The following is a 27,240-nucleotide window of genomic DNA, read 5'->3' on the forward strand; positions in this document are numbered from 1 at the left end:
CATTACACTCTTGTGACAAAAACCCCTTTATGACTTGCACATATGTTGCAGAGAACCTGTTTTAGAAACACTTTAGAGACTAAAAATAAATACATTGGACCCATACAATAAATCCTGCAAACCATGTGCTTTAGATACCCTGAGACCAAGTGAACGGGGATGGAGAAAAAAACAATATATTTAGAGTGGCTAAAAATGACTCGAATGTTCTTGCTAGATCTAAAAATGTTTCCAGAATTAAGTCTGGCATTGTGGGAAGTTCTATGCATCCATGTGTCAACATGGACACCAAATAAATGTGTCCTATAAATGTTGCCTACACATGACAGAAGAGGATACATACAACTCCCTCTGCATGAAACATGGATGATTTATAACTGCTACTTTGTGTAAATTAACTAATATCTATCAATACATACTTAATAAATAATACAAAAAAGCTGCATATTTTTCTTCTGCATCACGTTTTATCTTTCTTACTATTTACCAATTCTTTGTGAATCAAGAACAATTATCTAAAAATGTATGCTTTCTATTATGCCACTACTAATTGTCTTCTATGCTTAATCCATGCATCTCAGCAAGTGGTCCAGCCCTATCACATTGAATTCCAAGCTTCATCTCCAGGGTCTCATGCAGTAGACATAGCCATGGGCTATAGCTAAGGTGTTAAAGAATTCCCCCTCTGGAGCTATTCTACATATGTGTATATGTACATATATATGCATATATAAACACACACAGCTCTCCAGCTGTGTAGTAGTCAACCTCATTTTTAATGTATAGAGAAGAGCACAAGTGGAAATCTACAAGCCCTTCCGTTTTTCATTGGAAGACTCATAAAACATAATCTGACCTTATTTCTATTCCTTTCCTTAAATTATTACACAAGCAATGCTGAAAATGAATCTTTGCTTGAAGATTTTGAGAGAGTCCTGAGAAGTAAAATGTATTAAACCCATCCTGTCCTTCTGACATCACTGATACCGCTCTACTAACAAGARCTCCTGCCTCCAGTGGAAACTTCCTTTCCCTCTTCCTGCTGTTTATGAAATGTTCTTGTCATTGATATAATCCCATTCCTTATTTCTGCTTAGAAGATACTTGTGAAGTTGTTGCTAAGTAGCTGTTGTTGAAAACTCATGAGGTTTTCCAGGCTTATCTCTGGAAAGTAAGTGAATGATTAAAAACCAAATTACTGCTTCTCCTAGGCTGGGGGGAGTACACAATTATCAGCTCAGGGTTCAGGGGCAAATCACAGGATGTAGCCTCAACGCAGGAGATACCAATGTACTATGCAAGTACATACACAAGAAGGTTCTCAGCAGTCTGCCTGATGATCTCTTCTGTTTTGCAGGGTTGCATGTGGGAGTTGTGAGTYCTTGTTCCTTTTTGTTTGTTCTGTTTGGGCTGTGTGAAGCCTTCTAGCCACAGAATGTGTATGTGGCATAGAACTTACTTTAAAATACCTAGAGGATTAGGTATTGAAGCTTTGGTCTCTGATGAAATGATTTAGTCAAAAACRTATTACAAGAAATAATGTTTAGGGCATAATGCCTTGTTGGAAGTAGAGAGGTTTAGTAATGCTAGGATGCTTGGAAATGGAGGATTAACAGATGTCTTGATTGAAGCTTTTCAAGACAAACTCATTAGGAGAGGCCAAGGGTCCCTTGAACAGACAAGAACTGTGTTTCTCTTGGGAAAAAATATAATGATGGCCACTTCTATTTCTAGATTTGCTGGTTGTGTATGAGACACTCATTATGGAAGAAATGAGCATGGGTGGTTGTTTGAACTGCAGAAAGGTAAGAAGTTACAGGGTTTTTTTATTTGAAAGCTTCCATAAAGAACCAGAGAAAGAGAAGGCTAATTTTGTTGATCAAGAAATAGTAGAGCTCTCACTTTTTCCTCCCTCTGTGGTTATTGGGTGGAGGATCCAAGGAGTGCCTGTTTGGTGAATCTGCAAATGCGTAACTGCAAGGAAGCCAGAAGGCACTGAGACATCAGGATCGTGTTAGGCTGGTTACTGCTGGTTTGAAAAGCCAGGCAGGTTTGCAGTGCTGCTATGCCAGGCTGTCCTTGTCAACTGCATCAAGCTAATTTCAGCTAATTTCAAACCTGACAAAGGCTGATTCTATTCTTACAGCCTGTTACTCTGACTGCATGTGTCTTTAGTAAYTCAGGAAAAGCACTTGATACACAASYCCAGAAACCCATCAGCTAACAGCATCCACTGATGAAACCTTTTCCTTCAGAAGGGTCCTTTTTAACCCTAAGGGAGGCTAAAATCCAAGATAAAACCCAAGAGTCTTCCCTGGCAGGAAGAGAAGCTTGCTGGACTGCAGCTCCCAGTGCAGAGCAGCCTCTTCTCTCCCAGTACTGGAGGACTAGCCCAAGGCTTAGGCAATCATCCCCCAGCCTTCCCCACTTGCCTCTAATTTGCCAGCTGCAGTACTAGCCAGCATGGCACTGCAGAAAACGGATGGTGCAGTGCTCTGGCTGCATGTGTGTCCACAGCGAGTCTCCATCTTTGGTCAAATTAGTGCCATAGCATCTGCAACCATAATTCTGTAGCTCATTTTCCCTTTTGTTGTTACCCTCCTCTTCATTCCCAGTTTTTAAGCACAGACAGAGGAAGGCTGGGATGAGGGTAGTGAATCTCATGGCTGTGGCATCAGATCAGGTCCTGAGAGAGTAAATATAATTTCTTAGCTCTACTGCAGTTCCCTGGGCAATCTTGAGTATGCCACTGAGCATGTGAGTTTTTCTTAGTTCCTCATCTCTAGACTGAGACCAGTATACAGCTTGTGAATACTCCTTATTTCTTCCATATAWTTTTTTCTTCTCAGTTACTTGAGTGAGAGCTCAATATAAGTATAAGAGCCTGACATGACATAACCTGTTGTGTTCAAAAGAACTCTGGAAAATACTGTAGATAAAGGAAAAACTGCTTTGAATATTCTCTTGGGTTTGGTTATTTTTGATTTGATGTTTTCTGTATGTCAGTCCTCAAGTGAAAAGCAAGCATTTTGTCTAGATATCTAGTTCCTCAGTGATCCTGTTCTTCTTAAGTTTTATTTGAACTGACTTCAATTGCTCTTAAAAAGGTTTTTGTTTTAGTAATTGCTCCCTTTTGGAACAACAAAGTCCAAGTTCTGCAGATTGAGTAACCTGCTTGACCTGTTTTTTCATAGACATCTGTTTCAAAGGTGATTTCACATAAGAAAGAGAAGGCAAGAAGGAAATGAGACTTCCAGATTGTTTTCGGCTTTACTGAGTCTTGTCAGTTTTCCTTATTCTAGATATGATGGGGCAGTTTCCTTGGGGTGCTACTTGGAAACATGAAATATTTCTTYCAAAAACTATTGCGGGAAAAAAATTAAAATTGCCTATAGAAATCACAGAACAACCTACTTTCAAAAGGGAAATCTGGGTGAAATCCCCATGTACCAGCCACATACTCAGGGACAGATGAGGGTAATTATATAGTTGAAGCATTTTACATTGTCTTGCAAATGTCCTCACCAAATTATAGCCGCGTGTGGCAATGGGTTCCTTAGTCTCTGGGTTCTTCCTGTCTGACAGTTACTGTGGTGTTTCACACATACTCCTATAATTACAGCTATTCTTAAAGTGGGTTGGAGTTAAATTTGAATCTGTAGAAAATCAGCCCTGAATAAAATTCCTGTCCATCTCTTAAAATGGATATCAGAACTTTTTGTATGTTCAGCAAAATTTTCTAAATAGTTTTCATAATTTTAATTCAATTTCCTACTTTCAACTAGATCTGAAAGTGGCAGCTCCACTCTAATGGTTGAATCTGTTGATAGTTTAAGATTACAAGAGCTGACTTGTTCTTWTGAAATCTGAGTACTTGTTTACTTTGTGCATTTAAAAATATACAGAATTGCTGGACAGAGTTCACAGCTACACTGGATTCACAGCAATTGGTCTCCTGAGAGTGAAAGGAAAAATTGGCTCAGGGGAAGGATCAGCCTGGAGTTAAGCAGAAAACAGGTTGTTTTCCTTATTTCCTGTCTCTATTTATACTTTTTTTTTTTTTTTTTTTTTTTTTTTAAAAGCAAGATCACATATAAATGTTTGCCAGGAAAAATCACAACATGTCTTGCCCCTGGAAAAAGACACACAGCTTAGTAGGTTGGTTTGGGGAATGTTTGCTGTTCAGCTGGTCACATTAATGCTATTCTGTGCAGTCTGGCTTCCTCCCTGCGGTAGGTTTTATGCCTGTGGTAAGTTGTGCCAGTCATATCTCTCCTCTCTGTCTGCCAGTATTTCAACAGCATCACAATTGTGCTCTCTGGCTTGCACAGGACTCCTACAGTGTGGCTTTGCTTGCACAGCAAAGTCAGTTCCTTCTTGGGCACTGGATTTGTGCCTTTGTTTCTGGCCTGAGATTTTTCCTCAGGCAGTTCCTCTTCCAGCATACCCCCAGGACAGGATTTTACTCACCTGACACTCAGGGGCTGAGCCAGTCTCTCATTTGCCATTGGGATGAAGTAYGTCCAAAAAAATCTGCATTGAACTCCCCCAAGTTGTTAAGAGATTTGCAATTCAGTTGTGAATCCAGAGGCAGATATGTCCCACAGAAGTTTACTGTCCTCCGTCCTTGCACCTTCCTGTCAGTTCTGCTTGAGAGTAAAGCTTTCCTCAGATGTTGTTTGYTCAGTTTCCAGAGTCACAGCAAACACAATTTAAAGGAACAGCTTTCTCTTTACTCAGGTAAGTTAGTGCAAATATGCCCTGAATGTCCTTTGCACTGCTTGTGCCAAGGCTTAATGACTAGGCATTGTTAAACCTCCCGTATAAATCTTTAACAACTGGGTGAAACTTTGGTCCAAATCTGCAAACTCAAATAAGTGGAAACAGTAAATAGTATTTGCTTCAACTTTTAAGGCCCRGTGGCTGAGAAACTGCTCTTGTTTTGCATTATTTACAGCCATTTGAGATGAAAAGACCTAAATGTTTATGACTATTTTTAGATTGCCATTTCTTAATTTCATGTGTGTTCACATACCTGGGCACTGGAGTGGATATGGCAAAACTAGTGTGGGTTTATTTTAAGGTTTTTTGGGTCAGTTCAAATGCCAGCTATTTCCTCTTGAAATAATTTCTTATTACCAGCTACTTGCTTGCTATGATTTGAATGTCCCTCTTCTGGGGGCAACTCAGGCCCAGTGTTTCAAAGGAAAACAAAGAAGTGTGTAATTACTGTAGACACCTGCACAGTGCTATACCTAGGAGAGAATTTTTCCTTCATTCTCAAAACTCACTTGGTATTTTTAAGCCTGMAGTTGGATTGACTCTTACAAAAAGCATCACACTGCCTGCTGAATTTGATGCTAGTCTTTCCWTTGTTTTTATTTTCTTTTTGAAGTTCACTGAACTTGCCAAGTCTCTTGTTCAACTCAAAATATTTTAATTGGTCATGACATTACCCTRTTATTTTTGAAATGCCCAACCTACTTCATGGAAAATGTTCACTGAGTTAAAATTGAGTTAATCTGAACTCAGACATCATAGATTCATGGTCACCAGTGTCAATGTCCCTTTATACCAGCTGAGGACCTGACCTGGGCATAGAGGGCTGTCACCAATTAATCCTGTAATGATTAATCAAGATCACCATTAGGCCTGTGCACTTCTGGTCTGAGAGCTGGCTGAACTCGGGAATGAGGGATGCAGTGGAATTTGGGCTCCTCTCTGTTGCAAGAGTTGCCCAAGGTGAATCTAGCTTAGCCATGTGCTTCAGACTTGCTTATCTGAGTGTCCCAGTACTGCAGAGTACATGAAGCAAGGGACTATGGTTTTACTGCATTTTCCAGTCATTGAATTGCTGCAGTGACTCCTCCTCAGCGTTGCTATTTTGAGGGCTAAATAAATCCTGCTTCTACAATCCTCTTTTTGTGTTCAAATCTCACTACCTCTCTTCCTTTGCTTCCCATAGATTATGCCATTCATCTTGTTAGCAAAAATAAAATCTATTTTTCTTTTATGTTCCAAATGGCTAAGTAAATGGAAGTGGTGTAATGTGTATAATAGCCAGGCTGTTTATTGGGTGTTGTCTCTCACAGGGTGAGGAAGCCTCCCTGTGACAAATTCACGACTCACCATGGAGTGCCAGAATGCTTACAGGTCTGCTGTGGTATGATGCTGTCGCCCTTTGGGTTAAAGGAATATTTTTTTATTTTTTCCATTTCTTTTCCACAAGGTGAGCAAATGAGTTGTGAAAGGCTTTTATTTACTGTCAGAGAGACACTGGCAGCAGGATTCTGTCCTTACTCCTCCTGATGGAAATCAAAAGTAATGTAACTGGAGTTTCACAGCAGAGTGTAAAAYAGTACAAACCCAAAGAGTACCTGCTCCTCATGCATGTTGCTCCCACAGYTGATAAGAATAGTGAAGTGCCAGTCTCAAATATGCTCAGAGGCTCTTTTCCTTCACTGGGATTGGCATTAAAAGAAAATGAGGGATGTCTTCTCATCCAGTGAACCCTGTTTCCCAAAGATCTCTGCTGTTAGCATTTGCCTGTTATATTCATAATTATTATTACTTTGGCTTTTCTTGCTTGTCTTTTTTTCCTCCCTGAGAGAACAGACTTTTAGTCAAAGCTCAGGTCTATAGGATTTATCTTCTACACCAACAATACTATTTTCTTCAATGCCTGCAAAGCAGCCCATCATGTTTGAACTTAATATTTGCAATACTGTTTATTTGCTGCCTCGCATGATCTGACCCCAGAGACCTCCTCATTTTAAGTACAGCTGCAAACAACARCAGCTACACTGTACAGTGTAGCAAGAACACTGAATTACCTGAGCCAGCCTTGCCTCTTTAATGATGCTAGGAATCAATGGATTCAGGTTGAGCATTTTGCAAGGGAAATATACATTGACAATTTTTAACGGACTGAGTGTCACTCACTAAATGTACCATCTCCTGTTTTTCTGCTAGTTTCTTTTCACATATGCTCACGAGCATTAGTTTCTGAATTCTTTTCCTCAGCCTCCATTTGCAGCTATTGCTGAATCTTTCCTAGGAGGTAGCACCCAAAACAGAACATGGTCCTCCAAATTAAAATGCTCCATTGTTCAGGATTCTGTCATTATATTATCTTCTGCATTATTTTTATATCCTCTTATTAATGCACCCACACATCCCATTTGCATTTTTTAACCTTTTAAAAAGTGTTTTCATTACAACAATAAGTGCAATGAAGTAAGCGTGGAACAATAGAAGTAAAAATCTTGATCCTTCTCAGAACTAAACCTGTTTTAAACTTCAGTGGTGGCACTGATTTTGATTTACACTGAAAGGAAAGAAGGAAGATCAGCCTGTTCATGTCTGTAGGGGGACATCCATTTTTGATATATCATAAGGAACAGTTTTGTAAAATAGTTGCAGAACACAACATTTTGTTTCGAAACAGCACTTTCCCTTTTATCAGAAAGGAGGGGTTTTGCAAATAGCAGTCTATACTATGGACTGGAGGCTGAAGGGCAGTGCTGGAGCCTGGATGCTGGTAATACCATTGGTGATGGCAGGGAAGCAGTTCAGGGTGCCCATGTGTTGATTGTGGGGCTCCCCTGCTCAGGCACTGGGATTCACTCAGTTTAACCTCACAGCTGGACTCAGCAGCACACTCTTCACTTTGGCAGCTTTAGCCAATATAGACTGTTAGCTTTGGCACAGCCATATCTGATACTGATCCTCAGGAGTGGGTCAAAGGCAGGCCACCCTAACTGGCTTCAGGGGAATGTGTGGAATCTCTCTTGGAGAGGAAGAGATGGTAAGAAAGGTGGCCAGAGGCAGAGCCACTCTGCCATATGCTGCCACCATAGCCCATGAAATCATTGCCACCACACCAAGCCACCTTTGGGACTTCCACTCAGAAAAGATGGACAACCACTTTTAAGCTGCAGCTGGGAAAGATGATTTCTATTAAACGAAAGAGAATTTTTAGGTTGTCTGGCTGCAGAAGCCAAGTGTGTGACTCAGAAAATCACCTGAATAACACCGCTGTTAGCCAGGGAGAGGAAAAAAAGATGAAGAAATCCATAAAGCAATCATTCATGTCTGGCTTTCTCACAGACGCGCCTTAGCAGCCTCTTCAGTGTCTCTCTTCCTCCATTAATTGCTTCTGCTTTACTTTGGATTTTCTCCAGGAGTCACTGTTGAAAGTTAGTATCTGGTGGATATCAATGACATTGTCTCTGGAGGGACTTTTCTCACACTGACTGTTGTTTGATTCCGGGTGAAGCACTGAGATACAAATGCCCGTGGGCTTCTCTTGCATGTCCTAGTTAAGGCAGTACCTGCTGACTTAAGCAAGGTTTGTAAACATGGGGTGTGGTTTTACAATGCAATACATTTAAAAATTCAGTCCAGTGGCTAAGTGCCAGTCTGGGCGTTGAGTCTGCTTCTACTGTCAACAGCTTCGTGCTCCTGCTGCAGATTCTGCTGCTTGATGGACTCTTGCTGTCACAGTCCGAGACAATGACCTAGCAGAAACTGCTGAATTTTTTTTCTGAATTAGTTTTCTGCCAATCTGATATCCTCTGATGGCTTGCCAAGGTAAATGAGCATTCCTGCTAGTGCAAGAAAGGATACAGGGTTGCTCAAGAGTAACAGAATAATATAGAAGTATTACATTAATTTGGTTGGTCAGCTGATTTGTTGAAAATCCACACCTGCTTGCACAGATCAACCACAGCTGCCACCAAATGAGGAGACTTTTCTTCCTCTTTTTCCATTACTAGCAAGATCTGTTAGCAGGATTGTTAGTCTCACTTCTTCAAATCACTTCAAAGACAAGAATGTCAATGGCAGCAACAGAAACACAGTAGAGAACAGGGGAAAGCAAGGGATGTAGCAAGGAAGGGGRTAGGAAAGGTAATTTCTGACACCAGGAGCACAATACAGTCGTGAATCATTTGCTTGGGTACTTGCAGCAGGTGCAGTCTCTCAGCCAGCCAGGGCACTGCTGGAGAAGGGGTGCTGCCATCCCCTTCTGCCTCAGGTGTGACCTTAGACTTACACTCTCCCCTCCGTTCCCTGGCTCCACTCTCCTCGGTAGCTCTTTGYCTGCTGCTGCTGGGATAGTCTGGCCTCAGAACACCTCCACAGAGGCTCTGGGACCTGAACCTGAATGCGTCAGTGTGTCATTCCTGCATCCCTGCCTGGCCACACTTGTGTTAAGCCATTTCTTATCCACAAAGAACATGCTGAGTATTTGAGGTGTGTGGAGCCAGTAGAATGCCAGATTATCACAACACTATCACCTGTTGGTTATTACAATTTTGTGGATTCTGTTGGCAAACTTTCCCAGAGCACAGGAGTACTCTGAGAGAAAKCGCTGGGAGTCTGCGTGCTGCAACCAGAGGAACTTTGCCCTCCTCAACACCAGAGGAGTAGAGGTCCAAGAAATAAGACAGCGTGCTGAACTGTACAGAAACACCAGCTGTGCCACAGTGCTGTCAACATATGCAGGTAGAAATGCACTGCTTAATTACTGTCATAATGTAAAAGTCTTTCCCTATTGTTTGCCTGGCTCACATGGAACCACCCCTTATATGCAAAACAGGTTTGCTATTTAAATGTCTGCTTGTGTTTACATGCCATGTACTAGTTTTTCTTGGGGATCCAAGACAGCTGACATTGCTGCCAACATAAATACTTTTGCAAGTTGGAGACTTGTTGTTAAGAGTGTGGTGAGCCTCCCTTTTATCTAATCCAATAGGAGTGCTTTTTGGTTCTGGGTTTTTTTTTCTTTTTGGTGTGATTTCCAGAAGACACAGAGTAAACAAGGTATTTATTTTTCTTTTTTTTTATTTTTTGTTTNNTTTTTTTTTTTTTTTTTTTTTTTTTTTTTTTTTTTTTTTTTTTTTTTTTTACTTTTCCTAACTGTGGACATTGCTAGCAACTGAAAAGGTAAACACAACATTTTGGAGGTTCAAGTAGGAATGCCATTTGTGTATACTGCTGCTTCATGTAATTCCTCTCTCCTGCTTAGAAAACCTCCACTTTAAGGCACAGGAGCTTTAAAGCTGAGCCACAACAGTTTGAAAGCAGACCTTGACTGATTGTTTAGGAAAGCATGTACTGAGGAGTCTGAAACCCCCTTGTAAATGTGGTATGAAGTTTTTACCACAAGAGAAATTGTCTGTGTTTAGTTCAATTGGCTRCCGGATTGAAGCAATTCCAGTTTTGTGTCTTTTTCAGTTTTAAATTCTGACTGGTTTAGTTTTTTTAAGGTTTACTATTCTCACTGATAACATCTTTCTGACTTTACATTGAGGGTGATTTATTGGACTAAATAAATATGCATTGCCTAGCTTGTTAAAAAATTCCATAGCCTAGATTTAGTGTAGATTCTGGTCTAAGGGAATAAGCAGACTTGAGATGTAGTGCAGTTGTGCTGTTTATGAGGGCGAAAAACTTCCATGGAGGAGTAGACTGTAGCAAGTGTTCTAGAAGCAAACTCAGTCTTCTGTTTCCTAGTCCTATACAATTGGAATGTGACTACTCCTGAGACCCCTCTATGTAATATCYCAATGGAAATGTCTTATTTCCTTTAAGTAAAACAAGGAATGTGTTTTGGCATAATGCTTGGCTGACTTTATGTATTTGGAAAACACTGTAAGTCCAGGTCTGATGCTGGAGAGAGAACAACCGATCCTGGATTCTTGTGCTTGCCTGGAAAAACAGGATTTTAGTTGGGCTTTGCACTTTACTCTCTCTGGGGTTTTYGTTTGTGTYSYCMCCCCMCCMCCCCAGCCCTGCCTCCCACACCCCAAGACTCTCCCTGAATGTGTTGGATAGTTCTTTTGGGACCTATCTGAAACAATTCAAGAACAAGCTGCCTGCTGCACAWAGTGTAGAGCTCGCTCTCTGATGGGGACCAAGGGATCGAGTTCAGCATATTTCCTCATTTCTGCTGGTTTGTTTGAAAGACATGTCGTTTCAGCTGTTTCGGAACATGTTCAGAACAGGCATTTACAGAACCTGAAGCCAGTGGAAATGCTATCCTTTTTACTCACTTTTCTTGGAGAGGATTAAAGCAAATAAACATGCAGKGGCTCATCCTGCTTCAAGTCCATGTGAGCTGCCCTGAAGGACAGAAATGGAAAGAACAAGTACTTGGCCCTGGTGTCTACCAGCACCTTTTCCTTACTGCTGYTTGGGCTTCTTCCAGSCATTAGATCTGCCATAGATTCCCTKGCTAACAACTGCTATTTCTTTTKACTYTTCTGGTGTGCTGGAAACAGTCTCTGCTTTGGAAATCATTACAGCTGTGTAACTTGCAAACGATGAGTAATGGTTTCCTCCAGTTAAACTTCCCCTTCTCTTAATGTTTCCACTGTGCTCATCTTTCYTTGTCTGTGCAGTCCTGCCCAGAGGTGAGATACTGGATCTCAGTGCAGCAGCTTCTCTTGTGCCTTGGAGAGGAATTGCAGGTAAACATCAGCCTCCCCTGAACAAGGCACTTGGCAATGATAAACCTAGAAAATAAATAGAAGGCTCCAGTAAATGCCAAAATGCATTAGGGGATATTGACCTAATGGCTACATAATAATTTTCCCTTCTCCTCACTAGCACCTCTGTCATCCAGAAAGAGGTGACCGACTACATTCTTTTCTCCTAGGAAAAAAATTACCTTATCAATTCAGTTCTGCTTCCTTATTCCTTTAGTTCACAAAAGTACAGCCAACTCTTCTCYATCAAATCATTGAATTCATATAGGTCTGAGCAATTTTTATCTCTGTGTGTACAGCTCTCCAGTCCCCTGCTTGTGTTTCAGGCTTTTGTGTTCCCAGAAGCCTTTTTTTCTGGGGGTTTTCTGGGGGTTTTTTTGGTTGTTTTTTTGTTGTTGTTGTTTTGTTTTTTGTTTTTTTCCCCAGTTATAGCTCTTGGTATAAACGACATTGCTGAGATCTACAAACTTTGCCTTGCCCACGTCCTTGGGTTATGCCAGCTGCAACACTGTTTTCTTCCGTGCAGGCCTATCTCAGTAGGGTTTAGGAGCAGAGTAGCATCGTGGATGTATCCATCCCCTGGCAATTTAGCTTTGGAGGGACTGGCAAGCTGATTTGAATTCCTGCAGTCCTGGAGCGTGAGCATTGGAACACTCCTTGTGTATCTTTCCTGTATATGATTTGCCAATTTTATTTCTCTTTTATTCAAGAGGGTCTAGTAAGTGGGTGTGCCTTTGAATACAGGTAGGGGTCGAAAGAAAAGTCAGTTCCTTTCAGTTGGCTAGACAAGTAACTAAAGCAGCACTATTTTGCTTTGTTGTAATATATATATGTATTATGAACTTTAAGCTTRTTTAAAGATCCTGTATTTCTGATTCTGTGTGAAACTCAAACTGTTATGACTCAATCTGTGCTTGAGAATCCACAAGGGAGAAGGTAGAAGAAGCTGAATACTGACTTTGGGTTTGTTTTGAAAAGGATGGAAAAGTTTCTCTGCAGATGGATGTACAGCATTTATATATAACCATATAGCCATAAGATCCATACTGTGTGAAGGGAGTGTATGCACAAGTGTACACACACACACACACACACACACACACACACACACCTTCACACATATCTCTGTTTCGTCCCTTGTCACTTGATTCTAGGATTTTCCTTGATTATAGTTGGGGGTGCTGTGTCCAGGAGCCTCCAGGTATTCCCAGTTTAGCTATTTCCTCAGTCACCATTTGGCAGTAAGTGGAAGATGTTGTGACACTCACAGTGAGGGTGTCACAGAGGGGCTGAGAGTGTGGGCAGATCTGTGTGCAGGTGACAGGCTCACACGGGAGCCACTTGAGTGCAGCAGGCTGCAGCGCAGCCTCGCATGGCACCAGTACCTTGGTTTTCCATCAAGGGCTTCATGGGTCTGCCCAGATCTCTCTCCCTTTCTTCCTCTCCTATATTCTTTTTCCTTTATTTTCCATCCCTGTTGCCCTGCTCTGAAGCAGGACTACGAGATCAGAACAGCATCATGAGCAGGAACACTAGGGAATTTGTGCTGCACTAGACAGGCTGAGTAATCTCCCTTTAAATAATCTCCCTTTAAATAGCCTGGAAGCACACTGGTGAGTTTCTGTTTCAGGAGCCATGTGGGCTGTATAAATAGCCAGATCTATGCTGGTAAGTAGTGAACAGCACAATTATTTGCTCTAGGAAGTTTTTCCAATTTCCTTCATGTTACTGCATGGGTAGCTGTGATCCAGTTCTGGTAACATTCTGTACAGCAGTGGTGCTGCTGCTTTTGCTCACACGGTCGTGTCTTCTGCAACTGTGAGGAGGGAGCAGCTGCTCCAGGGAGATAGACTTCTTTCCCTAGTGGCTTTGGATCAGAGTGGCAGTGGAGCTGTGGCTTGGTATGGTCTGTACAGCTGTCTTTAGCTAAAGCAGTGCAGTTCAAAGCCTTCTGTGCAGGGCTGTGAGTTCAAAAAATCTCGCTGCTATTTATAGCATCTGGAAGGTGAAAGCAAGGAATGTTTGAACACTCACTGCCTACCTATGGATAGAGTGGAATGTATGGTCCTGTGAGCTAGCTAGCCTTGTGCTTCAGACTTGTCTGRAGGACAAACTCAGTTTATCTGTGTTGTCCTAACTCAGAAATAAACATTGTAAAAAAAAAAAATAATTATTGACCAAGTCTGTGTTAGCTCGGCTGGTTAATGCAATCTTTCTTCTTAAGGACAGAARAGTGCAAACTATTCTCCAGGTAGGTACATGCACTCTGAGGCTGCCCCCATATCTGGTCCTGAATTATTAAGGCAGCCTTCAAGAACATCAGGAGCTGATCCATGACTGGTAGCCACTATAGTGCTTTCCAACATCTAGGTAAATAGGAGAATCCTCAACAAAGAGTATAGCAAGYCTTGCCTCAGAGAGGTAGGAGGCATTTGAATTTATTACTCATAGTGTATTGTCATCTTCTTCCTGCCATGCTACCCACTCAATGCGTCAGAGATCTAAGGCTTGATTTTTTTTTAATATTTATTTTTCTTTTTTTTTCCCCCACCTTCTCTGCTGAGCAGGGGATATACAAGTCTTCAGTTTCTGGTGCATCATGTCAGAGAATTTTTTTTCCTTTTATCTTTTTCTTTTTTTTTTTTTTCTAATCTTTCTCATATTTTTCCCTATCTGCTCAGGCATAATTCCCTCAAGCTACTGTTTTTTTTTACTGGGGTGAGTTGGCTCGCTGAAGAAGCTTGGTGCAAGAGCACAGAGGGCCAAGTAGGTCTGAGGAGAGGAAGAGAAGCTAAGCAGGGGGCATAGCACAGGGAGGCAGCATTCCTAAATTCTCCCTCATGTTKTATTTCCCGCATAACAATACTTTTAAATCACTTTGAAGAGGACAAGGTTTCTGCCTAGTCAAAAGAGCCCACCCAAAGCTATGTGACACCATTTAGACTGTTTTTCAATCTTATGGAAGGAGGGATGCTCTTTTCTTTCCTTATTCATGCTCAGTGCTTCCCATGCTCAAACTGGGGCACAGCTGGGGCCAGGGATTGGCTCAGTGWGTCATTTTAATGGGATTTTAAGGTCATATGTGGCAAAGCAGGGGTTCTGTGCTGGGTTTTGGGTAACCTCAACAGAGCCATTAATGGTCTTCTGAGGAGAAGTCCTACAATATCTTATTATCAACAGTCTTCTGAATTACAGAGTAMACCCACAAAAATCCAAGCCTGAGCGTTTAATTAAAAAGACCAAACAAAGCAGAGCTTTYTTAATAACTGTATTTGGCGTACTTACCTTGTGACACTCAAGTCAGACCAACCCCAGGCTGTTCCTGGGGTAAGTTTGGCCTGAGTTACAGCTACTATGCTACTCATAGGCTTTCTCTGGAAAAGCAGAAGAAAAAGACAAAGCTGAAAGTAGCAGAAATGATGTTTCCATCCAGGATAGGTGCCACTGAGCAATGGAATCTTCCCCCACATTTTGCAAGGTCAAAATGCAGTGTGCTTTGTCTTCTTCCCTCTAGCAAAATGGCCTCGTTCCCTGTCTTGGAGCAGGAAGTGTTATTCCRGAACGGTACCTGGAACTATCGAATTCCAGCCCTGCTCTACCTGCCACGGTTCAGCATGATCCTGGCCTTTGCTGAGGAACGAGAGGACCTGGTGGATGAACATGCCAAGCTGATAGCCATGCGCAGAGGCGTGTATGACCCAGCCATGCACCACGTTCAGGTACCAGTGTGGGGAGGAAGTGGGGGACACTGCCCTCTGTTTTGCTCCCTTGCCCCAAATGAATTGAATGTTTTTGCATGATTGCTGTAGGGACAAGGCAGCTTCTCCTCCCCAGTTACAGGAGACAAATTCTGCCTRTAAGTAATGCACATCTCATTGTAACTGCTGGGATTCAACCTTGTCACTGGGCAGTTGTTGGGGGGACTAAAGTGAAGTTAGGYTCAGCACGAATTCTGGGGGTGGATTTGACCTCACATTGCAGAGCTGGGGATGCAGATGCAGAGCTGRGACTAAGGTCTCAGTGTGGCAGCAATAATGCAGAGGAGAGGCAGAAATCCCTCAAGGAAGAGGAATAAATGCTGCAAGGATGAGGAGGAGTAAATTAGTGATCAGTGACTATTTTTTTTTAACTCCTTATCTTAGGACTAATTCTGATTTAAAAATCAATTAAGAATAACTAGTTTCCCCATGAAAAAAAAAAATGTGTCTGTTTTGTTGGTGCCAGTGAATTGGCTACCTTATTAACCTACCACTTATTATTAACAATCATGCTGCTGGGTGGCTGGGGGTGGTGGAAACTCTATTTATTATAATTTTTTGCATATGCAAAGGCATGGAAGTCTTGGAGGAAAAGAATAATTATTTTTCTATTCCAAATCTTCATTGGTTGTCTTAAATTATAAACCCTTAAGGGTTGGAGTCTGCCTAGCAGAAGCAGCCTCTGAGCCCATCTGAAGTATCATACCATTCAGGTAACATCTTGTGTAACTCCYTGTAATTCAGTTAGTAGGGCTCAGTTGGTCATAATTTGTTAGTAATCTATGTTCATGTGCCAGGGTTTCTTAAAATAGAAATATTAAATATTCAATAAATGTTAATATTTGTTGGATAGAAAAAGATAAGACATGAATAAAAAGGGCAATCAGCAAATCAGGGCAGAAAAGCTAATTAATATAATCTTACTGGAAAGTGCTGCTTCTCTTACCAAGCCAATAATACTCTGTAGTCATAGTTTTCTAATTGCAATATTAGTGTTAGAAATGTGATTGTGTGATGTGCTATTCATTTAAAGAAAACAGGACATTCTGGGTAGTTATACTGGCTCTGTGACCAATTTTTCTGAGTCAGACAGCTCAGAGTCCAAATCCCCACACCAGACCATGCAATCAGCCCTAACAAAGTGCCTCAGTGTAGGCTGGGATGCCCATTCACATACTGATCAAAGTGGAGGAACCRGAGTCTGAATGGAAAGGAATTTCTCAACATTCAGGATGTTTGAAAAGGGGTCTGGAATCTCTGTGATCTGCTAAAAACATTGGCACAGCAGAGTGCCTATACTRGCACACTTTGACCACTGGACATATCTGTGTGCCACACACGTATTTGTGAGGATTTCTGAAAATTCAGCGCTGTAGCTTTTTAAATAGTGTCATCAGCCACCAGCTACATCAAGGTATGGAGCTCTCAGTCCCTCAGGGAGTAGTATTTGAGAAGGACATAACCCACCTGCTTGGTGAAGTGTATGTGCTTTGTGCCATCTAAATAACTTTCATGTGCATTTGGCRATGCCAGATTATTTTCTTCCCATTTCTTCTTCTATGTGTTATTCTGTTTCTGCTCTTCTCACGGTCTTCTGTAGCTTTTATACAAGCACCCTTTCACTATAATGTGGGTYTCTTTGTAACTGTGTTCCATTCTTGTCTCCCTTCACACGGGCCCTGGCAGTGGAACAGGATGGAGACCCTTGTCAGCGCGCAGCTGGAAGATCACCGATCTATGAACCCCTGCCCAGTATACGATGAGGTCTCAGGGAAAATCACCTTGTTCTTCATAGCTGTCCCAGGAAAGATCTCTGAGCAGCATCAGCTGARGACAAAGATCAACCTGGTACGTCTCTGCTATGTCACTAGCATGGACCAAGGACACACCTGGAGCACTGCCCAGGATATCACCAATGGGACCATTGGGAAYGAGTACAAGAACTGGGCCACGTTTGCAGTGGGGCCAGGTCATGGATTACAATTGCACAACGAGGCCCGGAGCCTGGTGATTCCTGCCTACGCCTATCGAATCTTGGACCCCAAGAAGCATCCCACCCCTCATGCCTTCTGCTTCATCAGCTCTGACCACGGGACAACGTGGGAGATGGGGAACTTCGTGGGGGAGGAGAGCGCAGTGGAGTGCCAGGTAGCGGAGGTGCACACATGTGGCAGAAAGGTCCTTTACTGCAATGCAAGGAGCACCAGGGGAGCCAGGATCCAGGCAGTCAGCTACAACCATGGGCTGGACTTCGAGGGAGGCCAGCAGGTTGAAGTGCTAGTAGAACCTCCCTCTGGATGTCATGGAAGTGTTATTGCCTTTCCGCCTCCCCCAAATGCCAGATGTCAAGAYAGTTGGTTACTCTATGCTCATCCCACAGACCCAAGGGGTCGAAAAGATTTAGGAATCTACCTCAACAAAAGTCCTTTAAATCCAGCACACTGGACAAAACCCAGCATACTCTTTAAGGGTCTGTGTGCTTATTCAGATCTGCAATACATGGGTACAGGGCCTGATGACTCACCTTTGTTCTCCTGCCTCTTTGAATATGGGACCCACCGGCAATGTGAAGAGATGATTTTTGTCATGTTCACCTTGAAGCAAGCCTTTCCCTCAGAGCTCTGAGTCTTAAGMCTTTCCCTCAGAGCACTCAGCCTCAAACCTTTCCATCAGCATCACTCTGAAAACCACCCTTGCTGATGCTTTTTTCTGTTATTTCTCATCCCTCAGCAAAAGGTTTTTTATAYTATTGCACACATAGTTTGGTGTTGCCTTGTTGTGTCCGTAGATTACTAAGTCTATTAAACATATAACAACTTAACGTATTTGGTCTTGTTTTCTATTGCCTGTTCTGCCTTTTTGCCTTTCCCTCCAGCTGCCTTTTTATGCATCACATGCCCAAAACAGGTGCGACTTTTGTACAAGACTTCTCACCTTAAGGTCTCTGACTGACTTGATCAGAGATGTGTGCTGAAGTGCAGGGGCAGCAAAGGAACAGATGGCAGCAGGGTTATGCTCTGTGGTATTTAGTAAGTTCTGGRGAAAGTTCTAGAGAAGGCACTTACTACCCTATACATGCCATCATCTTCAGGAAACCGCTTTGGCTCTGGTAAGGAGCACTGCTTCTTGAAGCCACTGTAGGTATGTGGGCATCTCTAATTTCCAGGGCTTTCTGAYTATTTATTTCAGCAAGGCCGTGTGATGCCTTGCTCTTGGGATATTCCTTACCCATTTCTGTAGTGCATTTGGGGGTGCCTTGCTGYGTTCCCAGGCATTTCAGCGGCTTCTGTCTAACTGAATCTTCTCCTTACTTCCCATCCTGTGTCTTTGCTTACTCACCCTTTTGCTTACACTGCACTGAGAAGCTGCAGTTTCTTATGTGTAAGAAAACCACAGCCTTGTGTGCTCTGGCTGCTCCCTCTCCCTGGGCAGTGACAGTGGGAGTCGTTGAGGACACCAGGGACCTTCCRTGTCTGGGGACAGTGCAAGTGACAGAAATAGCATTTTTCCTGTATGGGAACTGCAGGATCAGGACAGGTCTGCAGAGGGAGCTCATAATTTACACTCGGCAGGGGAAGTGCTTGCTGGTCTTTATAACACAAGTGCCAGCCTATGATCCGTGTAGCAACTACTCTTATTGTTGGCAATCCCATATCTTTTTATTACAGGGTATTATTGGCATATGAGACACTATGTCACACAAATAACATCGCCCCACTTCCAGTGAGAAAGCTCCAGTGTCAGAGGGTGACCTGACCAAGAMCGGAGTAGCATGAGAACACTCAGGTTGGAAGGTTTTCCAGCACAATTTTTCAGCAACATTCTGAAAGAAACGGCTCTACTTTGTTGAGTGAGACACTATTCTGCAACTATACAGCATAATTTGAAAGGAGGCATTATATAATGACTTGACAAAGGACTGACCAGAAACGAATGGCTGCCAGGGGAACATCAGAGTAGATGGAGCTAGGAAAGTGTTACCCACACCTCTGGACAAGATTCTGCTCATGAACCAGTCTGTGCTTGTTTCCTGTGTGCTGTATCCTGCATGTTTGCACATGTTCAATGGCTGTAAGGAAAATACGATTGCTCACTTGGTGAAGAAAAACACCTGCTTTCCAGAGCTCGTTCAGAACACATCACCTTCGGATCCTGTAGGATCCTTTTCACTGACACAGATCATGTCTGCAAGTCTCTGCTTTTACAGTGCTCCTACCCTTGCCTTTTACTGCTGACAGCTTTCCTGGGCAGTGGGAGAAAGGGCCCTGACTTTCTACACTACTGAGATTTGTTTCAGGGCAYCTGGATGCTACAGATACCAAGGGAATGAAGGGGTCTTGTGCCCTTCACAGATACACCTGTAACTTGCCAAGTCTTTCCCAAGCAGCAGATCAGTAACATGCTGGGCTGGAGTAGCAGAGTGGCTCAGGTAGCCAGGACTTTGTGGATATTACCAGAGTCTAAATACACCTGTGGCCAACAGCCTGTCACTGATACTAATGAGGGCATGGTATATCTAGACTTTAGCAAAGCTAACTGCTACCCTATAGACTTAACCTCCTCACCATGTACTTTGGAATACTTTAGTTTCATGACATGGAAATGCATATTTAAGAAGTTTTTATCTGGCCAAGCCTGGTAGTTCCCATGCTGATGCAGTGCAAAGGCTGCATGTAAGTGGGGGAGTTGGGCAAAGACTGTATGTCTTGAATCATGACACAAACAATGTTTATTTACTGGTTCTGGAGAGGCTGGTGAACTTACACCCAGCTCGTACAATACTACCTGGACATCTGTAGCAAAACCAGTTTAGATAAATTGTCTATCGGAGTGTCTTAGAGATAACGTATTATTCCAAGCTAACAAGCCATTAGGGATCACAGAGCTGTTTATCTTAGGGAATTGGGATTCACMTTTTGAGCAGCTGGAGCTGTACTGTGCTTACTTTTAGGACCAAGAAATACTCACAGAAACCAGCCTGCACATTCAAYTGCCACAATCATCACTTGTAATTTGATCCCTTCCCCTTGTTTCTGTCTCTAAGTCAAGGAGTTGCATGTGTCTGGACAAGGGCTRTGAAGGAATAGCAGCAGCTTGCTAAAAATCTATGTTGTTGGTGGGGTGGATAGGAGCTAAGTATGCAGCTAATTAGTCTTAGATGTCTAACAAGGGCTTGTACCTGTTASCTTGTGTTAGTTTGCGGGGAATCAGGAGAAGYTCTCCAAACAGTTTTCTTCCAGCAAAACTCATGTTGTGAGCAGCTGTGTCCACTCTGCATGCAGATACTCTTGCATGGAGAGAACTGGGAGGTCAAGCAGTGGTTGACATTCAGAGCTGTTCTGCCTCCTGCTGCAGCTGTGCTCCAGAAAAGATACTGAAGGTACCAAAAATCCCAGGGAGTTGGTTCATGTAAGGTTAGCAGTGCACTGTGGCCACGCAGGACTGTCAGAGCAGCTGCATGTTGCCTTTGCCATATGTGCTCTCTCATTTTGGTTGGGAGAATTGAGTTTATAATCACTCTGTAGCTTACAGCTACTGTCCACTGGCAGAGCCTCTTCATGGCATTCAGTGTCTGACTCCATTAGGCACCTGAATCCATAGGAATCTGTTAAAGACCTGTGTGGATGTTAGTGAAGCTGAAAGCCAGGTTCAGCTGGGCTGAATTCAGTGTGCAGGCAGTTGCTCTGTGTGGACAGGAAGCCCTGCACTGTGCAGTTCTGCTCATCCTGCAGGGCCCTGCRTTGACCACACAGCTCGGAGCTGCTGCTGCCCACAGTTTCATCTCAGTGCRGATATCAAACTGGACACTGCAGACCAGGCCTCTGCATAACTGAAAGCACCAAGAAGGTTTGCAGGGYTGGATGCTGGGTTGTGCTGACTCTCCCCCTCCACAGCCACAYGTTCTGGCCTCTCCCTGTGCAGTGACTGTTCTCTCCTGCTGTGCTGTCCATGCAGTGCACAGCATGGTCCAGGTACTGTGGTTCCAGTGCTCCTTCTGGCTCTGGGAGCCAAGAATTCCATAGGGCTAGCACGGTTTGTGCCTTTCCTCTGCTGTCAGACTCTGAGTCCCAGCTCAGCTGCTGCTTTTAGGTATAGCTCAAACATGGATGTGCAGAGGACAGAGTGGTTGGAGGTACAGGATAGGCAACCAAATTTGCCTTGCAGGCAGTGCCCCTGTAGCAATGTCCTGGCATTGCTGCAAATTTGTCCCTTGTGCTGTCTTGGAGATGCAGCACTGAGCATGCCACATAGAATAGCTGAGGAACAGATGTACAAAGAAAAGGGAAGTGAAAGCTCCAGTTCTCTCCCCTCTGACGCAGGTTGCCAGACATGGCCATCCCACCTTTGTTCCATCCCACCTTCGGGGATTTAGAGTAGTAAAGATCTTTGAATCCATCTCACAGAAGCTGACAGGGAGCTTTGGCCACAAATCCYCAGTGCAAATCAGCCTTTCAGTCTGCTTCTGTGCATAGACATATGCAGCAGTAGTTTTATTTTGTTCAGTTCTTCGAAGTCCCCTCCTCACARCTAGCTAGATATGAGGACTAGTCAAGGCAGGAATGGCACAGTCAGTGCTATGTATCCTAATGTGCAGCGTGTTTCTGATCAGAGATTTACTTATGCCCCGTAGAGACCTGTAGTATGTAAGACAGGCAGACAGGAAAAAGAAGAAAACTCAGATGATCTGGCAGGAGATCGTAAATAGGACGGCAGGCCACCAAAGCCTGGGGCACTGAGTCTGTGAGGGAGTAGAAGAGATCTCCGGCTGGGACTGGGACACAAAGTGGGAAGGAGAGGCAGGGAACATGGGTTTGCTAGTCACTTCAGCTGCAGCATAAAGAGAGAGAACGGGGGCTGCAGGGATATGTCATGCTCACTCTCTGAGCTGTGTGAGTTGAGGAAGTTGTCCGTGGCTGAGTTTCCTTTCTCTCTCTGTGCTATTGAAACAGGAAGCTGGTGAGCTGAAGCTCGCTGATCGTTACACACAGACACACAGGCGGCTCTGGCAGCTCCTGTGTTGGCATTCAGGTTTCCTCCAGCTCCAGCGATGGATCAGTGCTGGTACCACGGCAACATCACTCGCTCCAGAGCGGAAGACCTGCTCTCCAAAGTAGGCAAGGATGGCAGCTTCCTCGTGCGGGCCAGTGAATCAATTGCTTCGGCATATGCGCTCTGCGTTCTGTAAGTATGGCGTTCACCGCGCCCTCAGCCCACACCACTGTCCCTGCTGGGCAGAGTCACCCCTGCTCCTTCTCCAGCAYGGAGACAGACAGGCACTGTACCCACTGGGAACGTGCAGCCCTCATCAGAGCACGGCTGCTTTCACCTGACTAGACCGTGGGGTGAGGAAAGGTTGGGAGCCAGGCTGAAAAAACCCCGAGTCGTGTACTGCTGTACTGCTCGTGCTGCTCTTGCCCCTGATTCAAAAGGAGAGAGTGGTCAAAGGCACTGAAGCTAGGCTCTGRGAGATAATAACCTCTTGAAATTCTGGAGTCTCTTTACGACTTGGGTCGGTATTTATCTTTAGTGACCCCAGTTCTGAGCCTGGTACCTCCCAGGCACTTTTCTTGCTCTGGTTCAATGCATGTTTGACTCACCCACTTGTACCACGTTGTATTCAACAAAAGGCTTGAAATAGTTCCTGGAACTGTGCACAGTATACCCAGTGCAGCGATGATTCCACCTGCATCATTAAGGTGGCTCATGGGGTAAATGTTTCATGTGGGAAATAGGGAGAGAGGTGCTGTCAGCCCTGTTGCCCCTATTTTGGATTAGATCAGGGAGCAGAGAGCAAGGCCTCCTGCCCTGGGTTGAGAGGGGAAGGTGTTATTCCTGGAGGCAGGAGAGCAGGRTGAGAGGAGACTGAAGCCAGTATGCAAAATTTGAGACATTTACTTTGCATCACTGAGAAATCAGACAGTTGCTCCTTGCTTAGGAGAGATCAAGAGACCCCTTGTGGGACCCTGTCAGATTCTCTTTGCTGCCATTGTGCAGCAGAACAATGAAACTCATTTCATCTTTACCCCATTACATTACAAGCATCTGAAAATACATTTCTTGTAGTGGTGAAGGTGGTGCTGCTGTTTATAACTCTGGGCTAACTGCTTGTCTCTGAGGTCAGAATCTGGTGACAGCCCATGCAGAGCAATGTGGGGCTGGGTAACTTCCCCATGGGTGTAGGTGTTGGACTGTCACAGAGTGGTAGCTGGGGGTGGGGGGTTGTTCACAAGGTGCAGAGAGTCTTGGTGCCTGCCTGCTATGGTGCTTGTAACAACACAGGGAAGGGTTTTGTCTTTCTGGAGGGAGCAGAGAAAGAAAGGCAGCTGCAGATGAGCTGCCAGTACTATCAGGAGGGCGGAGAGACAATCCTGTAACACGGGCTGAGGGCCYGAGTGGTCAGTCAGGGAACAATTTACTAGAACAGCGTGTTGCTTCCATTGAGTGATTTCAGTATTACCCCACTGATTTGGCTCATAACCAGTATGTACACAAAATGTTTTCACCGAGTGGTGATTATAGAAAGGGATTATAGAAAGTGGGGATTATAGAAAGGGAAGGTGCGGCAAAAATGCCTACTAACATGCATTTGCATAAGTTTTTCCACTGTAAATTTTATGCAGCTACTTTGAAAGTCTTTTGTGACTTGAGAGACATGGGATCAGGAAACAGAAACAATATCATGACTATGATTCTCTGAACTGAGAGCCAAAGGTCATGTTCTTAAATCCGTTCTGAGGTGGCTAATATGGGCTTGATTAAAGAATTGGGGAGTACCCAGCCTTGCCAGCCAAGAGCAGCTGGATCAAAGGTGTGGAGGGCTGGCATTAACTATGGTCTAACTACAGTTTACAGGGAAATGTCACACAGACTGCTGTGAAACGATCTGACAAGTTTTCASTTTATGCTGGTTTGCAGTTAGTTTGTGGAAAGGTGGTGAATAAGTCTTCCTCTCTGGATGCCATCTCTACAAAATGGGCAGCTTTGCTGAAACTGAAAACTTCCTCAGAGAGGTATCAGTTTCAGCTATGCTATTGACTGGGTGGTGTCTGAAGTTTGAGCTCTTCAGTTACTTTTGTTTAAAAAATAGAGAGGCTGGAGACAAAGAATGAGAGAGTGGGAATTGAAAGGCTGACTGTAAATTGTTTCCACATAAAAGAATTACGTTGAAAAGGAGAAAATGTCAACTGTGTGTAGATATGGAAAACAAAGCCCCATTAAATTTGCTCTGAAAAAGAAATACCATATTCTACAAAGCTCTAATACTTATTGGGCAGATCAGTCAAGATCCAGCAAAAGCATTTATTATTGTAATAACAGAATGAAAAAATGATTTTGTTGAAGAGCTGCTTTAGAAAAACAGGGTTGGTATAAATATAGACAAGCAGGGGAGGTGTATTTGCAGGACCTTTTAAGAGTGTCTCGYCTCCTTTCTGAAATTTAGAGCAGCAGTTAGAGAGTGAAAGGCTGTAGAACGCTCCTCCCCCTGCACTGCTGTCTCCTGCTCTGGTCACACTGCCCCATAAAAGGCAAGAAGCAAAGCCCTTTTCCTCCTCCTTTCTCTGTGCCTAAATGATCTGCCAGTTTATTGACAAGAAATGGACTCTTACTCACCTGGAGGGGAAAGCCTGAATCCTGAAACCCAAAAGATCCTGCTTAGTGTTTCCTGCACCTGAGCTAGTACCGTTCCTCCAGGGGATCTTCTGTTGGCAGTTCAYCCATGAATGGCTGCAGGACTAACAACACTTCTAGGGCTGACACTCCAGGACCAGCTGCAGCTTTGGGACCACTCTAAGAGTACCCTGCATGTGAGATGCCCTTTCCAACGTCGTGCCTCTCTCATGGTGCACTTGGCACCAAGCCTAGCACAGCAGATCCTGTTTAGGATCTCCAGACAGTCCAAATATGCACATCATCACCTGTGAATGAAAACATACAGCAGGAGAGAAAGGAGACAGCCTTGTCACACTGTGTCCTCCTCTGGCTGGTTGAGAGGGCAGAGATGGCAAGTACTTGGTCACTTGTTTAAACTGAAGCTGATATTTTATTTACCTTCCACATGGACAGCCTAAACAATGGTTGAGCAATTCTGAACTCAGCTTTTAGGGAGAACCTGGAATGTGGTGGTAGCTGGGATCACATATTTTGACAGTCAGGATTCTGAGGAGAGAATGCCTAAGGRTAAAAATGGAGTAAGAGCCCCATTCTTCTCCACCCACATCCACTACATTAGGGGACTGGCAAGGAGGATTCCTGCCTTTGATCCTAGGAAGTGTTCCTCCCTGCTCCTCTCTCACCAGACTGTCCTTCTTTCACTGTTCTTCCACTGATCTTACTTGTCCTCAGCTTAAACCTCTTTATAAGCATTGTGGCAGCAGCCTTGTAAGATCTGTGTGATGGGACAYTTTCTGTGAAGGCCACATGAGGGTCCTCTTGTGAGCAAGAGCCATTGAGCTGCTTTGTTTATCAGTTTCATAATCTCCACTCACACAAATTGTCTCTCATCAGCTGCATGAACAGTTCTGTTAGCCCTGTTTGCGTATCAGCCGGAGGAAATTGTGTAAGAGAGCTGCMCTGACACATAAAACCAAACCCCATACCCTTCCTTGGGGCATGTCTTCCCCTGTCATTGATTGCCCTGCATTGGTGAAATCAGCAGTGCTGTAGATGCCCTAAGCAGTTGGGGATCACATCTGTATCAGATGTGTGAATGAACAGGTGCCTGTGTAACAAGCTCTGGTGACAGCTCAAATTCTTCTGTGTCCTTTGCCATTAATGCTACCAAAAGACACAAGTTCATAAGGATACATGACCAGATCCTCTAGACATCCTGGGAAAACTCAATTATGATCTAGAAGTAATTTATTTTCACTTCCAGTGTCTCTTTGTGACTCCTTATGTCAGGCTACCTGAAATCCTGGCAGTCTCCTCTCTCCTTCATGGAATGAGTCTGAAAGGTGTATGGTGAATACACTCAGAACACAGCTGTAAAAGGAGATTAGGATGTGGATTGATCTGCCCAATCTCCTCAGCTGGGGGGCTGACCTCAGCCCACATTTTGTGACAATTCTACAGGTAGTGCAACGTTTCTGTTACAATTAAGGAAGGTTTGAGTATGGATTCTGTCATCTTTTTTGAGAGGAAGGGTTTGAAAACGGCATCTTTTGCTGGCTCAAAGCAGTATCATATCTTTTAAGTGCTTTGCAGATGAATTAAAAGATTTGATCAATTTGTTGTTTCAAGGTAAAAACACATTTTCTAGTCAATAGTTCTTGGATGAGCTGCACAAAGCCCAGCAGCTGAGGAAGGTCAAGCACACAGYACTGCTCAGCTTCCCGTGGGCTCCCGTGAACTGATGTGACCCTCCACTAGGCACAAGATTCCTTCAGCCCCCTCTAAACAAGAATTGAACTTAGCTGGGACAGAATATTTGTTTGTGGGTGCTCTACAGACACACATTTACAGTGTGCATCCACACCAGGATGGCAAGGTGGGTTTTCATTTAGGCTATTATTTAGCATTTGTGGAGGATAATGTGCCTGGAAATCAGCTGTTGCACTGGGTTTTAGCTGAAATTTATGATTTGGTTTTTTTCCAAGACAAGTCAATGCACTAGCCCTTCAGTTCACTCATTTATTGCTGATTTTGGCCCTGTCTCTTTTGGATTTCTACTTTTTTGTTCCTTCCTGAGATGCCTGCTCTACTGACAGCTAGAACCACTTAATGTTTTCTCTCTTTCTGGCCAGAAGAGTTGAATAGCTCCCTCTGAGCTAATGCTGTTACCACTTACTGCAGCAACATCTGCAAGCAGATGTTCCTGTGTCAGTGACCAGCAGGAGTTCAGGTTTGTGTAAGTCTACAAACTCTGAGGAAAGAAGGAAAGAAAGAAGGAAAGGGAGGAGGGAAGGAGGGGAGGAGGAGAGGAAGGAAGGAAGGAAGGAAGGAAGGAAGGAAGGAAGGAAGGAAGGAAGGAAGGAAGGAAGGAAGGAAGG

The 27,240-nt window shown here is 43.7% G+C and overlaps 3 protein-coding genes across 10 annotated transcripts in view; 2 read left to right on the top strand and 1 right to left on the bottom strand.

The window, feature by feature from the left end:
• Positions 1 to 4,767, bottom strand: part of NGEF (neuronal guanine nucleotide exchange factor) — a 48,687-nt gene extending 43,920 nt beyond the window's left edge. For 2 of the 3 annotated variants that reach the window (XM_057382373.1, XM_057382372.1), the window contains exon 1: positions 4,471 to 4,767. The gene's annotated coding sequence lies outside the window, so the exon portion shown is untranslated. The remainder of the gene's footprint in view (positions 1 to 4,470) is intronic. The other variant, XM_057382374.1, reaches the window with a different exon arrangement.
• NEU2 (neuraminidase 2) lies at positions 1,735 to 18,068 on the top strand. Of its 5 annotated transcripts, XM_057382378.1 has the most exons (4): positions 9,642 to 9,825; positions 11,406 to 11,474; positions 15,007 to 15,211; positions 16,937 to 18,068. In XM_057382378.1, the coding sequence occupies exons 3-4, from the start codon at positions 15,011 to 15,013 to the stop codon at positions 17,873 to 17,875; spliced, it is 1,140 nt and encodes a 379-aa protein (XP_057238361.1). In that variant the 5' UTR covers positions 9,642 to 9,825; positions 11,406 to 11,474; positions 15,007 to 15,010; the 3' UTR covers positions 17,876 to 18,068. The 5 variants fall into 5 exon arrangements, with proteins under 5 accessions (XP_057238364.1, XP_057238365.1, XP_057238361.1 ...); XM_057382381.1 differs by lacking the exons at positions 9,642 to 9,825; positions 11,406 to 11,474 and adding an exon at positions 1,735 to 1,805; XM_057382382.1 differs by lacking the exons at positions 9,642 to 9,825; positions 11,406 to 11,474 and adding an exon at positions 9,483 to 9,507.
• Positions 18,069 to 22,107: 4,039 nt separating this feature from the next.
• Positions 22,108 to 27,240, top strand: part of INPP5D (inositol polyphosphate-5-phosphatase D) — a 54,966-nt gene continuing 49,833 nt past the window's right edge. Inside the window, exon 1 of one of the 2 annotated variants that reach the window (XM_057382348.1) lies at positions 22,108 to 22,432. In XM_057382348.1, coding sequence (XP_057238331.1) covers positions 22,299 to 22,432 — 134 coding nt within the window. In that variant the 5' untranslated portion in view covers positions 22,108 to 22,298. The remainder of the gene's footprint in view (positions 22,433 to 27,240) is intronic. The other variant, XM_057382347.1, reaches the window with a different exon arrangement.

This window comes from Malurus melanocephalus, unplaced genomic scaffold (genome assembly GCF_030028575.1).
Source record: "Malurus melanocephalus ecotype Western Australia unplaced genomic scaffold, MMel_1.1 scaffold_566, whole genome shotgun sequence".
Lineage (NCBI taxonomy): Eukaryota > Metazoa > Chordata > Aves > Passeriformes > Maluridae > Malurus > Malurus melanocephalus.